Source organism: Mirounga angustirostris, unplaced genomic scaffold, assembly GCF_029215605.1.
Source record: "Mirounga angustirostris isolate CCGP_5_RB_7025 unplaced genomic scaffold, mMirAng1.0.hap1 SCAF_3, whole genome shotgun sequence".
In the NCBI taxonomy this organism is placed as follows: domain Eukaryota; kingdom Metazoa; phylum Chordata; class Mammalia; order Carnivora; family Phocidae; genus Mirounga; species Mirounga angustirostris.
The window spans coordinates 160,381,371-160,398,817 of NW_026991711.1; the positions used below are offsets into that span (position 1 = coordinate 160,381,371).

A 17,447-nucleotide genomic window follows, 5' to 3' on the forward strand; every position below is an offset into this window, starting at 1 on the left:
CTTTCTCAGATTCCTTCCAATTGTGCAACTTTTTCTATTTATTATACTGGATAGTATAACAAAATTTCTGAAAGTCCCACAGGATCCTTTGAGCATTGTCTAGAGTCCAGAGATAAGCTGTGGCCTTTTGGGCCCTGTAAGCATATTAAAATTCCTGTGGAGACCTTTATCTGATAGAAAGGAGGGGTAAATTCAAACAACTGGTTACACTAACTTTGCATATGTGAGACCTCTTTCAGGGAAGAAAAGCCCATCTCAGAGAGAGAATAAAGGGGGAAAGAGCTGGGCAGTCTGTGCCTATGATTATTTGAAAAGTAGTGATTTACAATATTGGTCTTTCTGGAAAAAGGAAGAGGGGATGGAGAAAGAAAACAGCTATTACAGTAACATCAATAGGACCTATGAAAAGCAATTACAATGTCAATGACTTAATATAAATGACATACATACTTCAACTGATGAATTAAGAGCTATAATTTTTTCTGGAAGTGGCTACTGTTGGTTTATGTAAATCCTTGACTGTGGGGGAAAAAAAACCTTGTGCTTACTTCAATCTGTTTCTTTACTCTGCCCTTTAAATCTTTATTTGTATTTCTTAAAGACCTCAATTATCTTACAATAACTGGGACAACTTTGTAGTATTTAATGTTTACTACAATTAATCTTTTTTCTAAAATACAAGACCTCCCCAATATCTTCAATAGTGACAGATTCCATTAAAAGGTCAACCTAAAAACAAGACTACAAAAATCAAAAGCTGCATTTGGGGGGCGCCTGGGTGGCTCAGTTGGTTAAGCGACTGCCTTTGGCTCAGGTCATGATCCTGGAGTCCCTGGATGGAGTCCCGCATCGGGCTCCCTGCTTGGCAGGGAGCCTGCTTCTCCCTCTGACCCTCCCCCCTCTCATGTGCTCTCTCTCCCTCTCTCATTCTGTCTCAAATAAATAAATAAAATCTTAAAAAAAAAAAAAAAAAGCTGCATTTGGAACACACGTATATGTTTGGGTTTTGGGATTACATTTCAGTAATCCTCTACCTAACAAGAGAATGTAACAATATGTATATGATTCACAAAATAGAGTGAGAGCTGGTTTCCTAAATATGGTTATATATTCATTATTATATAATTGGCCTCAGTTTCTTTTAACCAGTAATTGTTAAAAAGCAGATCTACTTAGTAATAATTAATTTTTAATTGATTACACTATTATGATGTCAGATGGAACCCAATAATTTGGACCACAGTAGGTTTAGTATATTATACCTCTACGAATTCACTAAATATATATAAGAAAATTATATTTTATCATTTGTTCACTTGTGTTCTTACTTCAAGACTATTTGTTGTTGTTTTTTAAAGATGTTTTATTTATTTATTTGAGAGAGAAAGAGAGAGAAGCACAAATGGCAGAGGGAGAGGGACAAGCAGACTCCTGGATGAATGCAGAGCTCGACATGGGGCTTGATTCCAGGATCCCAGATCATGACCTGAGCCGAAATCAGATGCTTAACCAACTGAGCCACCCAGGCACTCCCAAGCTTATTTGTTAGTATTTGATATGTGGAGCAAAGAAAACAGTGTGTGTACTTAAACACATACATATATAGATTCAGAACAGTTAATAATGTGAAGTGCTTAATTTGTCAACACAAAATGAATAGTCTTTTAGAATTTCTTTAAGAAAGAAAGAGTTTTATTCCATCCCAAATTAGGACAGCTGCCCAGATGCACAATCATCATAAAGAGAGTGCTCCAGGGAAAGAACATTTGGTGTAGGATTATATACATTGTTTACATAATTACAAATCATTAGATAAAAGACAATGCAGAAAGAAACAGACTTTATCTTAAGCTTAGTACATGTAGGGCTGCATGACCTTAATCTTATAGGAATCAGGGAGGTGTTTTGTTTTTGTGTTTTTTTAACTTTTTCTTTATGTATGAAAAGCTCTTTTTTAGGTTATTTATAAACAAAGCAGATGTACAATATGTGCTCAGGGCAGAAATAGAGCCCATGCTTTGAGATTTTTGCTGACTCGTAAATGTTAATGCATGCTTTCCCTTAGAGCTCATAAGCCTCTTTATTAGGCATAAGCAGGCCCACAAACATTAAAAGTTGAAAATTCCTTTTATTTTATCGAGTTCAATTCCTGATCTATAGTAAGGCATCAATAAATGTTGGCCATAATTTTTTTTTAAAGATTTATTTATTTGACAGAGAGACACAGCGAGAGAGGGAACACAAGCAGGGGGAGTAGGAGAGGGAGAAGCAGGCTTCCCGTGGAGCAGGGAGCCCGATGCGGGGCTCGATCCTAGGACCCTGGGATCATGACCTGAGCCGAAGGCAGACGCTTAACGACTGAGCCAGGCAGACGCTTAACGACTGAGCCACCCAGGCTCCCCAGTGTTGGCCATAATTTTTATAATTCTCACTAATATTGTCTCCTATAAGGCTCCTTATAGTGCCTTGCCTCACAAACAGCTTGAGATTTAGAATACTGAACCCTTCCTCCCCGCTCCCTGTCTTTAGCATACATTTGGCTAAAACTTACTCCTACACAACTGGCCACCAACACTGGTTTTTGAAAACCCTAAAATAGCAAATCCCGTTGGCTGCAAACACCAGGGACAACAAATGTGTAACAGGTAATGCCTTGCCCCATTTTTCCTGTCCTAGTCCATGTGCCCTGTTCCCCATGACCCATTAAAGGTGCATCAGGTTTCGTATCTAACAATAAATTCCCATGAACCTAGAAATCCTCTACATCTACAAAGAAAACTCCAGCTTGTGAGAAAAGGGAGATTCCTTTCATTCAGGGCTCAAAGAACTATAAAAAGTCTCACCTGAATGGTGAGCCTACCGAAACGGGAGCATAGTATACTCAAAACTCTACCCAGTCACCGGACAACGACCTTCGGGCCACTCCTGCTGCTGTGCTTATGCTACAACTGCCGCCCTTCTTTCGGAGTCCTTAGCTCATTCCCTCTTTCTTTGCTCTCCTCCAGCTCTTTACCAGACTTCCGTTCGAACTTCCCGCGCAGCAGAACCCACCAATCACAAACGTCTTTCCTCGGGCCACGCCTCCATCTCCAGCTCCGGGAGCCGAGTCCAATTTCGCGCACACCCCGCCCTTCCTTTACGCACGCTGCGCACCGACGTCGGCCTCTGACGCCGTCGTCGCCCCTCGCTGAGTCCCGCCCGGGCTGCTCCCGCGGACCGTTGGGCGGCGGGCCGAAGTCCCTCCCTCAGGACCTCCCCCCACCCCTGAACCGCTCTCGCGGCAGCGACCCATGTGGGAGTTCAGGCTCCTGCGGTCGCCGCCGCCGCTGCTGCTCCTCCTGCCGCAGCTCAGCCTCGGAATCGCCGCGTCCCGCTCGCAGGCCGAAACCATGAACCGGGGCGGCGGCAGCGGTGCGCGGTGCTCCCCCTTGGCGGAGGGGCGCCGGCAGCAGTGCCTGCAGCTGTCCACGGTGCCGGGAGCTGACCCGCAGCGCAGCAACGAGTTGCTCCTGCTGGTGGCGGAGACGGCGGGGGAGGGACCGGAACGGCGGGCCCTCTCTGGGGACCGGGCGAAGGAGGAGCCGCAGTCAGCGCCCCAGCATCACGTTCTCTATTTCCCTGGGGATGTGCAGGTAACCTGGGGCCTGCCTGGACACCTGTTCCTTCCTCGTGTGCATGTGCGAATTCCCTCAATTTCCCCCTCGTACTAGTGCCGGGTTCCTTGCCTCCGGAACACACCCACACATGCACTGGCGGCGTGGCTCTTGCGTTACTCCACGAAATCCAAAACCGCCCTGCCACACACCTGACCCCTGCTTTTGGAGCTCCAGCGGGAAGGTGTCCTTGGAGGGTTACGACCGACTCGGAAGAGCCAGCTGTTAGTCCAGGCTTCGAGGGGGTGGATTTTGAGACAGAAGGAATGAGGCACATAATGTATATTCATTCTAACTTGGTTTTTCAGAGGTGCGCGCGCGCGCGTGTGTGTGTTAGGAGACAGGGATGGCTTTTAAATTAACTTAGCACCTAGTGTTCCGAAAACGCTGGCAGTAATTAAAAAGAAAACAATTTAAAAAAATTATAAGGGTATGACATTTTTAGTTACCCTAGAAAAGGAGGGTAGGTGGAAGAAAAGGGACAGTAATTGCTAAGCATGTCAGTATTTTGTGCTCACCTAAATTCTCTACTTTTGTATGAGATTTTATCTTTATTATTAATTTTTTTAAGATTTTATTTATTTATTCATAAGAGACAGAGAGAGAGAGGCAGAGGGAAAGCAGGCTCCTCGCTGAGCAGGAAGCCCGATGTGGGACTCAATCCCAGGACCCTGGGATCATGACCTGAGCCGAAGACAGACGCTTAACCATCTGAGCCGCCCAGGAGCCCTATCTTTATTACTCATTTTATATCTTCAGACAAATATTCGTGGATGTATTGTCCTGGAAAGCTGGGTCTTAATTGGATCTTACTCCAGAACTATGTTGTCTTATACGGTAGCCATTAGTTGTATGTGGCTATTTAATTTAAATTAAATAAAAAATCCAGTTCCTCAGTCGCACTAGGTGCATTTCAAGTGCTCAGGAGCACCTAAGGTCTGTGTGTACCCTAATGGACAGCGCAAATACAGAGCATGTCCACGGACCATTTCCATCATCACGGAAAGTTCTGTTGGGTAGTGCTGGTGTAGACAGGTAAAGCTAAAATATGGCTAGATGTGTTTCTTATACCATGAAACAGTATTATTGATTGTTTTTGAAATGGATGCTTTAAAATGATATAGTTACAAACTTTGTGCCCTGTGTCAAATTATGATTAAGATATATGTAGTTTTTTTCTCTTGTTCTTAAAATAATTAACTGTCTAATTAACTGCTAATAACAACTATGAAAAAACTAGTATTTAGATTTAAGAGAAGATACTCGGTTAATGCTCTGTTGCTCAGTTTGGGAAAACAGCGTGACATTACTGATAGCGACTTGCAGAGATTTGAGGAAAAGCTACAGTGTGCATCTATAACGATGATGATGATAGTAATGATAATGAGCCTTTATTGAGCACCTACTAAATGTTTATAAAGTGTGACAGCCAGAATACAATACAGGTCTAAAAAGTGCTAAAAACACTTAGAGTAATACCTCCTTTTGTTTTGACATCATCCATTTCCTTATGTAGCCTGAAATTCCATTAGCTTTTTGGACAGTGATATAGTGTTGATTTATGCAGAGCATGAAGTGCTTTAAAAACCCAGGTCCTTGGGGTTCCTGGGTGGCTCAGTCGTTAAGCGCCTGCCTTCGGCTCAGGTCATGATCCCAGCGTCCTGGGATCGAGCCCCGCATCAGGCTCCTTGCTTAGCGGAAGCCTGCTTCTCCCTCTCCCACTCCCCCTGCTTGTGTTCTGCTCTCGCTCTCTCTCTCTCTCAAATTAATAAATAAAATCTTAAAAAAAAAAAAAACCCAGGTCTTTTAGAGAAGAAGAAGATAATGCATCAAAAGGCTTTGAGGCCAGATTGCCTAGGTTTGAACCCTGATTCTGCACTTTTAACCATGAAATTTCTGGCCAATTACGGCTACCTCAACTATAAAATAGGAATAATAATTTATAGGATACCAGTGAGGACTAAATACACGAATACCTAAAGAGTAACAGTTCCTTCTCATCTTTCTGATGACCTTTTTTATTATTGGGCTCAGTTTGTGGACTTTTCTCCTCTACCTTTACTCACTCCCTTAGTGATCTCTTTGAGTCTTGTAGTTTTACATTCTGCCTGTACTCTGATGACCTTCAACATTTGTGTATCTAGCCTAATAGATTCCCGGAGCTTTAGACTTACCTATTGCATGAACACTATTTTCTTTTGGATATTTAATAGATATCTCAAACATAAAATCTCTGAATCTTTCATTTTAAATCTGTTTTTCCTTCAGTCTTCCTCGTCTTAGTTAATGGAAATCCTTTTTTAGTTGCTCAAGTTAGAAATCTTGAAGTTATCTTTTAGTAACCTCTCTTTCATACCTCATACCTCCATCAACAGATAAAGTTGCTTCCCCTTCTAAATCTTTCTGGAGGCAATCAGATGGATCAGTTTAAAAGTAAGTCCAGTTAATGCCACACCACTGCTCAAAACTCTCCAGTAGCTTCCCATGTCACTCAGAGTAGAAACCAGAGAATTCTTGATGGTTTGAAGGGCTCTTCACTGTCTTCACCTTTTCCCACTCTGTTGCTTTTCTGACTGTCTCCTTTTTCTGTTTTACTCTGCCCTAGCAGTGTTCTTCATATTTCTCATGGTAGACACACTTAACCTCAGAAGTTTTGCGCATACCGCTTGGAACAATCTTCCTGCAGATATCTATGGGATTCATTACCTCACCTGTTTTGAGTCTGCTCAGAAGTTGCCTTCACAGTGAGGCCTTTTCTGACCAACCTATTTAGTAACACATGTATCCACAGGATCCCTGTTAGCTTTTCTCTTTTATTTTTACCCATTTTACTGTATTATTCATTTGGTTTTTTGTCTGTCTTCCAGCACTACAATGTAAGCTTCATATCTGTTTTTTTTCACTAATATATCTATGATGCTTAGTGACTGGCATGTAATAGGTGTTCAGTAGGTAACTTGTTGAGTGAATGAATGAGTATATGTAAGTTGCTTTGAGCAGTGCACGAAGTGCTTGGTAAATCTTGACTATTATTATATGAAATACTTTTGGCTCAGATTTCTTCATCTCTATCTTTGTACTTGATTTTTATGAGCCTCGTGTTTATCCATGTGAAATTTACCCTGTTAGATACAGCTCATCTTATTCATGTATCAGTTCTTTTATAGAACCATTATTCGGGTTTATATCATATATAGATTAAATAAGCATACTTTCTATCTTTATTCTTAATTTGGATAAATACTGAACAGAATTGGGCCAACAACTTTGTAAGGTACCATTAGAAGCTTTACCTCATGTTAACACTGAATTAACTGGTATCAGTTAGATCTGGTTGTCCATGTAATTTTAAATTTTAATTACCATTACTTTCTTGATGTTCCTTTTGCAATCATTTTGTTGTCATTGTGTGTCCTTTTTTTATTCTATATTGTTATTTTCTCATTTGAATTAATAGGCGAGCTGAGAACATAGTAATATTTCTTTAGGTACTTTGATGTTTTTTTAATCCATCAGTAATGATTTTGGAGAGGGGAATCAGGATTGGTTTTAAATAGGCGCTTTCCAATTTTCTTGAGTTATCTTGCTTTTAAAAGCCTCAGGTTATAAAATTATACTTATTTCTCTTTTTTTAAAGTATAAGCTTACAATTTGATGAATTTTGACAAATGTTACAATTATGTAACCAATGCCACAATCATGTTATACAACATCTCCATCACCCTGAAAAGTACCCTTGTGCCCCACTTCTGTCAGTCTCTTTTCTCAGCCCCAGGCAACCACTGATCTGCTTTTTTTCACTGTAGTTTTACTGTTTCTAGATTTTCATTAATTTGGAATCGTAGTATGTAGTCTTGTGTCCGGCTTCTTTCACTTAGTATATAATGCTTTTGAAATTCATTCTTACTATTGCCTGTATCAGTAGTATGTTCCTTTTTATTACTGAGTAGTTTTCTGTATATGGATATACAATTTGTTTACTCATTTAGCACTTGGTGAACATTTGGGTCATTCCCAGTTTTACCTTTAAAAAAATTTTGTTTTCCTAAAGGCTAGGATATATAGATGACTGTGCCCTAAGTGTATGTCCTGGTGAGTGAAGACTCACTTCTCCTGTGTCATGCCTTTAATACTCACACTACTGCCATACTCACAACACTCCTGAAACCTGATATGTGGGTTTTTTCCCCATACCAGGTGATGCTCTGCAACACCAGCTGGGTATCCTAGCACTCAATTCTGCCAGTATCTACTTGGGGTTATTGTCACATTTTACAAGTTAAGGGCTCAGTCCCACAAGACTGCACCCCCCACTTCAGATGCCAATCGCAAGTCCCAGGTTGTCACTTGTGCTGCTGCTGACTGGCTATAAGTTGGGGTTGCCATGATACCCTCCTTAGGTTCAGTTAATCTGCAAGAGTGGCTCATAGAACTTAGGGAAACGGTGTACTTACTGTTTTCCCACTTATGAAAGGATATGATAAAGGATTCAGATGAACATCTAGATGGAAGAGATGCATAGGGTATGTGGGAAGAGGTGTGGAGCTTCCAAAGCCCTCTCACAATACACCACTCCCCTAACACCTCCGTGTGTTCACCAACCTAGAAGTTACCTGAACCCATACTTTGGGGATGTTTTATGGAGGCTTCATTGCATAGTCAACGATCAATCATTAACTTCCATTTCCGGCCTCTCTTTGGAGAATGGAGAGTGGGACCGAAAATTTCAAACTTCTGATCATGTCTTGGTCTTTCTGGTTGACCAGTTCCTATCCAGGAGCCCACCAAGAGTCACCTCATTAGAACAAAGGTGTTTCTGTCAACCAAGGAAATTCCAAGGGTTTTAGGAGCTCTGTGTCAGGAACCAGGGGCAGATACAAATATATGTATTCTATTATTTCACACTTGATCTTGTGCCCTGGGGCTTCCTATGCTCTTGTCAGGCAGCCTTCTTAGGCTAGATGCTGTTATGGTCCTTCTAGCTTGCTTACTTGGGATGTCTACTTTATGCTCAGCAAAGATGCCCCCTTCCCCCCGTTTTTGATGGAAGTACAGCTCATATCCAATATAGTTATCCTTGCTCTGCTGAAAGACTAATCTGCCTAGCTTGAAACTTAATCATGAATGTCTCCAAACTGTTGGAGAACAGATGTCAAGTTTTCCTAAGAATCTTTTGTACCTTTACTTTAGTAGCAGTATGGGGTGGGCCTGTAAGTTTTTGCAGGCCAGCAAGCATCTACCTGTAGAATAAACACCCCTTAATCTCTCCAAGAGATTCTTTTGCTATTTGCCTCACTGTTGATGAGGAGAAGCATCATGCCCCCTACAAGCATTCCCCCTACAAGGCAAATAAGTGGGTTACATTCCCAGTTGGGATGAAAATTCTCAAAAGAAAACATTCTCTTTCTATAGTCTTCTGCATTTCTGTAGATTGGCCCTGGGTAATAGCCGGAGTTGCAGAACCAGTTTTGGCTACATGTTATCAAGTCCTATGGGGATGTCTTGTGTCTTTTTTAGAATATGGGAATATTTATCCACTGTTTTGAGAACTGGGTTTTGATACAACAGTAATAATACTATTTTTATATTTTAGTGCACACAGTTCCTTAGTATAAGCATTTTTCCCTTCTGATCATGTAACCTGGGGCTCATCAAAGAAAATATCAAGTTTTTAGATTACCTCCTATGTGGTAGAAACTAAACTGAGAATTGTAGAATCTTGAGTTCATTTTGGCTCATTAACCAAATAACTGTAATAGAAATAATACTTAGTTTCTAGGACCTCAGTTTCCTTAGCTATAAAAGGATTTAGATGAGCCCTTTGAGATCTAAGTTCCTATTTTAATTTTATATCACAAATCTGAATGTGCAAAGGGCAGTAGCAGAATCCATAAAAGTTAAATGATAGCCTTCTGGGAATAAATATTTTTCAACATATATGACACTGTTAACATTAATGAGATTATGAACTGTTAAGAAGAACTTGAGTATCCAGTTGGGAAAATTATTAAAGGACATGAACAGAGAATTAACAAAAGGAAAAAATGAGAATTGTTAATAAACAGAAAAATATTCAACCAGCTTAGGAATCAAAACATGCAAATTAAATCGAGAGTAAGGTGTTTTATCATAGTAGTGAAGATTTTTTTAAAAAATCAATGCTAATAGCCAGTGTGGGTAATGTGGGTAAATTCTTGTATACTTCCAGTGAGAGTGGAAATTGATATTAATCTTTTTGATGGAAAGTCTAAAAATTAAGATGCAAATCTATATTTACTGATATGGAACCATGCCTGTAATATATTATTAAGTGAAAACTGTATGTATAAGCTTGTTGAGGGAGAAGTAAGAATGCTGTCTCCTATACATGTTTACAAATGTGTATGTATACTAAAGAAAACTAGAATGCTAGACTCCAGAATTTTAATAATGATTTTTTTTAAAAAAGATTTATTTATTTATTTTGAGAGAGCGAGAATGAGAGAGAGAGAGTACATGAGTGGGGGAGGGTCAGAGGGAGAAGCAGGCTCCTCGCTGAGCAGGGAGCCCGATGCGGGACTCGATCCCGCAACTCCGGGATCATGACCTGAGCCGAAGGCAGTCGCTTAACCGACTGAGCCACCCAGGCACCCCAATAATGATTATTTCTAATTGGTGGTTTTATGGATGGTTTTTCTGTCTTCCTTATACCTTTGTTTATAGACTAAATTTTTGTAGTATTACTTTTATTAGTTTTAGATTTTCAATAGAAAAATATGTATTGTTAAAAATTGTTTATTTAAGGTTCTACATTGAAAAGTAAGTCTCCTTTTCATCCCAACCTCTCCAGTCTCCTATTTCTCTTCCCCAAGGCTACCACTGTTGCTGATTTATGTGTTCTTCTAGAGACATTCTATGCTGATGAAAACTTTTTTTTTTTTAAGATTTATTTCTTTATTTGAAAGATTGAGAGAGCGCGCACATGTGAGAATGTGCGCCTACAGGCGTGCACGCTTGGGGGGGGGGGTGTGCAGAGGGAGACGGTGGAGCCTGACTCGGGGCTGATCTCAGGACCCGGAGATCATAACCTAAGTGGAATCAAGAGTCAGACCGTCAACTGACTGAGCCACCCCGGTGCCCTGCAGACTTTTTTTTTTTTTTTTTTAAACACAAATGGTAGCATAGCTTACAGGAGTTTTTTAGCCCTTATTTTACAATGCATGTGAGTACTCATAGAGCTGCTTTATTCTGAAACAGAAATAACCTTATACATGCTTATTTATTTATGCATATATGCAAGTATATCACTGAGATAAATTCTTAGAAGTGGAATCACTAGGTCAAAAGAGAAGTACATTTAAAATTGTTCAACATAGTATATGGATGTTAGAATAAAGGAAAATCACAACTGTGTTTCTTTCTTTCACACCCTGTATCCAGTCAATCAACAAATGATGTTGACTCTACTTTCAAAATCTATTCAGTCTGACCACTTCTTACCACCTTCATTTCTGCTACCACTCTTGTTCAAGCCATTTTCTCTCGGCAGGATTATACTTCTGGAACCTCCTACTGGTCTCCCTGTTTCAACTCCTGACTCTTCAACATAGGAGCAAGAGTAATCCTTTCAAAACATGTTACATCAGCCCTCTGCTCCGAGCAAAGGCCAAAGTCCTTACCCCTCCCCTTCTCCCCAACAGTCTCTCTGATCTTGGCGATCACTTTCTTTCTTTCTTTCTTTTTTTTAAGATTTTATTTATTAGAGAGAGAGAGCGCGCGTGTGCACAAGCAGTGGGGGAGAGGGAGAGGGAGAAGCAGGCTCCCCGCTCAACAGAGAGCCCAATGTGGGGCTCCATCCCAGGACCTGGGATCATGACCTGAGCTGAAGGCGGACGCCCAACCGAGCCCCCCGGGCACCCCCACTTTCTTTTTGTTCACACCATGGGAGCTACTCTAGCCTCACTGCTGTATCTTGGCTATATTAGACATGCTTCCGCTTCAGGGCTGTTTGCAGTTGCAGTTCCTTATGCCTGAAATATGAATCACTCCCTTGGTTCCTTTAGATACTTCTCAACTATCATCTTACTGGAGACCACCTTGGGTTTCAAATAATAATCTTCCATCCTCTCCAAAACCTTGCTTTTGCCCTGCTTTTTAAAAATTATATTCCTTTTGCCCTGCTTTTTAAAAATTATATTCCATTGCACTTAACCACCATCTTAATATTGTGCTGACTACTAGCCACTTGTGGCTATTGACCACTTGAAATGCTAGTCTAATCAAGGAATTAAATTTTTAATTATATTTAACTTTAAATCTAAATCTAAAAACTGAGAGTTCAGTTCCTAGAAAACTTTTAAGTATATTTGAACAACTTGGATATGTGAATCTACTTTTTCAACTGTAAATTTTATGAAATCTAAATTCAGATCCAGTATTTCCAGTGAAAATTTAGCATCCAAATTGAGATGCGCTATAAGTGTAAACACACACTAGATTTCAAAGACTTAGTAAGAAAAAGAAATGTAGTAATCTCTTATTGGTTTTTTATATTGGTTACATGCTTAAATTACAGTATTTTAGATATATTGGGCTCAATAAAATATATTATTCAAGGTAGTTTCACCTGTTAACTTCCTACGTTTTTAAATGTAGCTACTAGAAAATTTTATGTATGGATCATGTTATATTGCTGTTGGACAGTGTTGCTCTGTTTACTTATGGAGTTGTTTATTGTGTATCTCTGTACTAGAATGTAAGCTCCGTGGGGGCAGGGGTTTAGTCTCTTCTCATCCATACCCAGTAGGCAGGTATCCAATAAATCTCAGAATAAATGAATAAATTTGAATGAATTCCCCCCTTTTAAAAATAGCTACTGTGAATAAAAATAAAAAGGAAAACAAAATTTATATGCATATCCTAGAATCTATGCAAAAAGTTATTTATATAGAATGCTTATAAATAAATAAGATCCAAATAAAAAAAGGCCAAAGTTATGAACAGACACAAATAGAAATCCAGGTGGGTAATAAATATGTAAACAAAATTACAACTTCATTCAAATTTTCAGTAAGTCCAAATTAGAATAAGCTATCCTTTGTGTAAGAAATTGAGTGAAGATAAAAGAATTATACATACCTCTCTGGAAGATAGCATTGTAGTCTGTATAACTAATCTTAAATTATGAATATTCTTTGACCCACTTTTTCCATATCCAGGAATTTATTCTTAGTTATTTATTTTTAAAAGATGTTATTTATTTAGAGAGAGCTGGGGGAGGGCCAGAGGGAGAGAATCTCAAGCAGGCTCCACTGCCAGCATAGAGCCTGTGCAGGGCTTGATCTCATGACCCTGAGATCATGACCTGAACTGAAATCAAGAGTCAGACGCTTAATCAACTGAGCCACCCAGGCACCCCATATACAATAATTTATTTTTATTGATATAATCAGAGATGTATAAAAAGATTTTTCTAGAACGTTCATTGCAGCTTTGCACAGTTGACCCTTGAACAATGCAGGGTTTAGGGGCACTGACTCCCACACAGATGAAAATCTATATATAACTTTTGATTTCCCAAAAACTTAACTACTAATAGCCTATTGTTTACTGGAAGCCTTTCTGATAATGTAAACAGTGATTAACACATATTTTGTATGTTATATTATCATATACTATATTACAATAAAGTAACATTTTTCTTCAGAAAATGTTATTATGGGGGCACCTGGCTGGCTCAGTTTGGTGGAGCATGGGACTCTTGATCTCAGGGTTGTGGGTTCGAGCCCTACGTTGGGTGTAAAGATTACTTAAAAAGAAAATCTTTAAAAAGAAAAGTAAATGTTATTAAGAACATCATAAGAGATAATACATTTACAGTATTAATGCTGTATTTATAGGAAAGAACTCACTTGTAAGTGACTTGCATAGTTCAAACCCATGTTGTTCAAGGGTCAACTATAATACTAAAATTAAAATCAAACTTAGCATTCAGATTGTTAGAGTAATCCATAAAGGGAGGGTTCAGGATGGGAAAATATTTTCAAGTTCTGGGTTGGTCAAAAAGTCTGTTTAATAAACCAATTTTTATTTTCAGTTAATGTGTTAGGAATAGGAGATTGTATGTTTATTAAATAAAATTTATTTTAAAATATCCTTTTAAAGTAAGTTTTATTTTTAAAATTTCTACTATGCTATTTAGCTATATCTCATAACTCTGTCTTTTGATGGATTTTAGGTTTAAACTAAAATTATTTGTTTAAAATCTTATGATCAGAAAGTAATGACGGATTTATAGTTTTCATTTCTAGTACATTAACCACTGGTCATATAACATCCCAATTTACTCCACAATAAAAATGGGAAGGTATTTTGTGGAAATAATTTTATATAAATGTGTACTTAATGCTTGTTTCATCTTTCTTACCTTTCAGAATTACCATGAAATTATGACTCGTCATCCTGAGAATTATCAGTGGGAAAACTGGAGTCTAGAAAATGTTGCCACCATTTTAGCTCACCGGTTCCCCAGTAGTTATATTTGGGTGATAAAGTGTTCCCGAATGCATTTGCACAAATTCAGCTGCTATGACAATTTTGTGAAAAGTAATATGTTTGGTGCTCCAGAACACAATACTGACTTTGGAGCTTTTAAGCACCTTTATATGTTATTAGTTAATGCTTTTAACTTAAGTCAGAACAGTTTGTTATCAAAGAAGAATGTGAAAGATTTGAATAAGGACTCCAAAGCATCTAATTGTAGATCCAGTTCTTCTCACACTACTAATGGTTGCCAGGGAGAAAAAGAGAGGACCTGTGAAAAATTTGGTGAGTCCACCATGAGTTTTTACCCACCATCACTGAATGGTGCTTCTTTTACTTTGATTGGATTCAGTAAAGGTTGTGTTGTTTTGAATCAATTGCTTTTTGAATTAAAAGAAGCCAAGAAAGACAAGAACATAGATGCTTTTATCAAAAGCATAAGAACAATGTACTGGCTGGATGGCGGTCATTCTGGAGGAAGCAATACTTGGGTTACTTATCCAGAGGTCTTGAAAGAATTTGCACAAACAGGGATTATTGTTCATACCCATGTAACACCTTACCAAGTATGTGATCCAATGAGATCTTGGATTGGAAAGGAGCACAAGAAATTTGTTCAGATTCTTGGAGATTTTGGTATGCAGGTGACTAGCCAAATTCATTTTGCAAAGGAAGCTCCTTCCATAGAGAATCACTTCAGGGTTCATGAAGTATTTTGAGACTACAAGAATATTAATGTACTTGTTCAGTGGAAGAGCAGAAGCACTTTGAGTGTTATAAATTCAGATAATGAGATATAATTCATAGATGCATTGTCAGTTTTGGGGGGGCGGGGGGAGGAAGCACACATTCCTAAAATGAGTGTAATGTGCAATAGTATTCCTTGCTTGTGAATGTGAAGTTTTTACTTTGGATGGGGTTAGAATTAGTTCAGTTGAAAAGTAAAAGATGGTTTGTGATAATCCTACAAGGAGATACAAGACCCTTAAGAATGAAAGTTATGATATAGTCCTTATAAAAGGTAATGAAAATTGTTATTGTTGGAAATAGTTTATTTTCTGAGTATTGTTTGGAACTAATTTTGGTGACACTAACAGTAATTAGCTGTTTGGCACTCGAAACTCCGTTTCTCTTCAAATAAAGCAAAGGCACACTGATGTTTTCCGTAATTTTGGAATAACTGTACCTTGCCTCTCATGTTTTGTAAGTTCATAGTCATTCTTTAATGGGCCACCAAGTGTTTTTTTCTTAATAGTCAAAATATATTTGTTTCCAAATTTCCAAGAACATGCAGTAGTGTGCAGTTGGTTTTTAAAATCATTACACTTAAGTACTATGGCTTAATTTTTAATTGATGACTTTTAGATATTTTGGAGTTTCTTGACTCTTGGCCAAAAACCAGATCTTTTAGAAAATTGTTTTAAATTGAACATAATTAAGTATATTGGGTAAAGATACGCTACAGATTTTCATCATATTGGTCTTTTGAAAGAGATCAACTTAGGTGAAATAAATGTGTAACACTCTATTTGTTACTACTCTATTGAAAAGGAGACAGATTCTATAGATCTAAGTCAGTGTTTCTCCAGAAGCATGATTTTGTCTGCCAAAAGAAAGCAGCTCTCTTTGGCCAAAATGCAAAATTATATTGCTATAAGAAAAGTTACAGGGAAAGTTTGAAGACACAAATGATTTAATTTTGGCTCAAAAACTGAATTTGCTTAACACTGCTACATAATTTGGGTGAGGTTTCCTTCTGCTTGTTTTTCTTGACCTAGATAAATACATTTTGAGAAACCAAGATCTAATGAATGTCAACCAACATTGATAGCTGTGTGATTACAATAAAAGGTGAAGTCACTTTTTTATTGTTTATTAATAATTAGCTTTTGCAGGTCATGAAATAATTAAGCAGGGAAGTAACATTGCTGCTTTCAGACTGAAAAAAAAAAAAGAAGACACTGAAGCTTAATATCTTAATAACCCAGAGGACCTAAATTTATAAAATATAGAATTAAAATGTTAATCTCTTGGTTTCTTCCCAGAATTACATTTTAATGACTTTATAATACATTCCACATATTCAGACTTACAGGAATTCTTACTCACAAAATGCTTAAAAATAACATCCCTTAATTCTATAAAGTACAGAAGAGTATCTCTCATTTTTAAGGACAAGTTAGTTTATATTGCTTCAGTTTCTTTAAATACCTGTTTCTTTTGAGACCAAAAATTCGCAACAAGGAGACAAGTTCTGATTCTAGCATTTTATTACCTAATCTTGAAGTATTATGATTGGATGGCTTCTTTCAATGTTTAATAATCCTTGGTTAAATTCATGTGTATCTAATGTTAAGTAGTGAAGGTAGTGAATGCACTAATGAGGGGGGAAGGAAAGGCACTTATTTTTACAAGATTAACTAAAATGGAAAAAGGACTTTTTGCGGAAGGATTCATTTAAAAAATGAGATATTTAAAAATCTGGGTTCTTTATCTAGTCATGTGACTGCTTACCTTGTAATTGTTGTATGTTCAATGTATATTAAAAATAACTCATGGGACACCTGGGAACTGCCACTGCAGCAAAGTGAGAGTGTTGAAAGTAGAAATATTTTCTTGAATGAAAATATATTCCAGTTGATCCATATTCAAATAGTTTAAGACTTCAAATTTGTCTTCTTTACATTTGTTTAAGACTATTGTAAATGTTAGTATATCCTTTTGGACTGTGCCTTTGTGTTTGTCATGAGAGTCAACTGAGAAGTCATACAGATAATGTGAAAGTTGTTACCACCACAGCATGAATGTACAATTGTATTAAATTTAATCCAGAGAAGTCTGTTTGGATGTGCTTTATGTTACCAGATTTGTTAAAACTTCAGATTGTTACTTGGGAGGAAGCTATTTCTTTTCACTTTGCTAGTTTAGGTTTCTATATGTTTTCATTAACTCTCCATGTTTCTTCATATGAGCAACTTTCCTTGTAAAAATACATTTCTTTTTCATTTACATTTCACCTTTAAATTGCCCTACAAAAATTTGCTTTATTTCCATTTCTTCTGTTAAATTTCTTGGAGAAAAAAATCACTCAAAAATAAGTTTTTCCTTTTATGTGCTAATCATTTCAAGTATCTGTATTCCTTTTGCTGTCATTAAGAGACTTAGAATATGGTGTGATCTGTTTTTCATTTCATTCATATAATATCTAAGCACCCATCAAGGGCAGGAAAGATCTAGGCAGAGACATAACAGTCCCAAGCATTTGAGTATAGA

General features: G+C 37.9%; 1 protein-coding gene across 1 annotated transcript; it reads left to right on the top strand.

The window, feature by feature from the left end:
- Positions 1–3,149: 3,149 nt before the first annotated feature.
- Positions 3,150–17,010, top strand: CUNH2orf69 (chromosome unknown C2orf69 homolog). Its single transcript, XM_045868281.3, has 2 exons — positions 3,150–3,632; positions 14,066–17,010. The coding sequence occupies exons 1-2, from the start codon at positions 3,291–3,293 to the stop codon at positions 14,891–14,893; spliced, it is 1,170 nt and encodes a 389-aa protein (XP_045724237.1). The 5' UTR covers positions 3,150–3,290; the 3' UTR covers positions 14,894–17,010.
- Positions 17,011–17,447: the final 437 nt, after the last annotated feature.

Excerpts from the sequence above, each read along its gene's own strand:
- CUNH2orf69 (XM_045868281.3), top strand. The coding sequence starts at position 3,291 with ATGTGGGAGTTCAGGCTCCTGCGGTCGCCGCCGCCGCTGCTGCTCCTC. Across the intron at positions 3,633-14,065 it reads ATTTCCCTGGGGATGTGCAG|AATTACCATGAAATTATGAC; the intron begins GTAACCTGGGGC and ends CTTACCTTTCAG.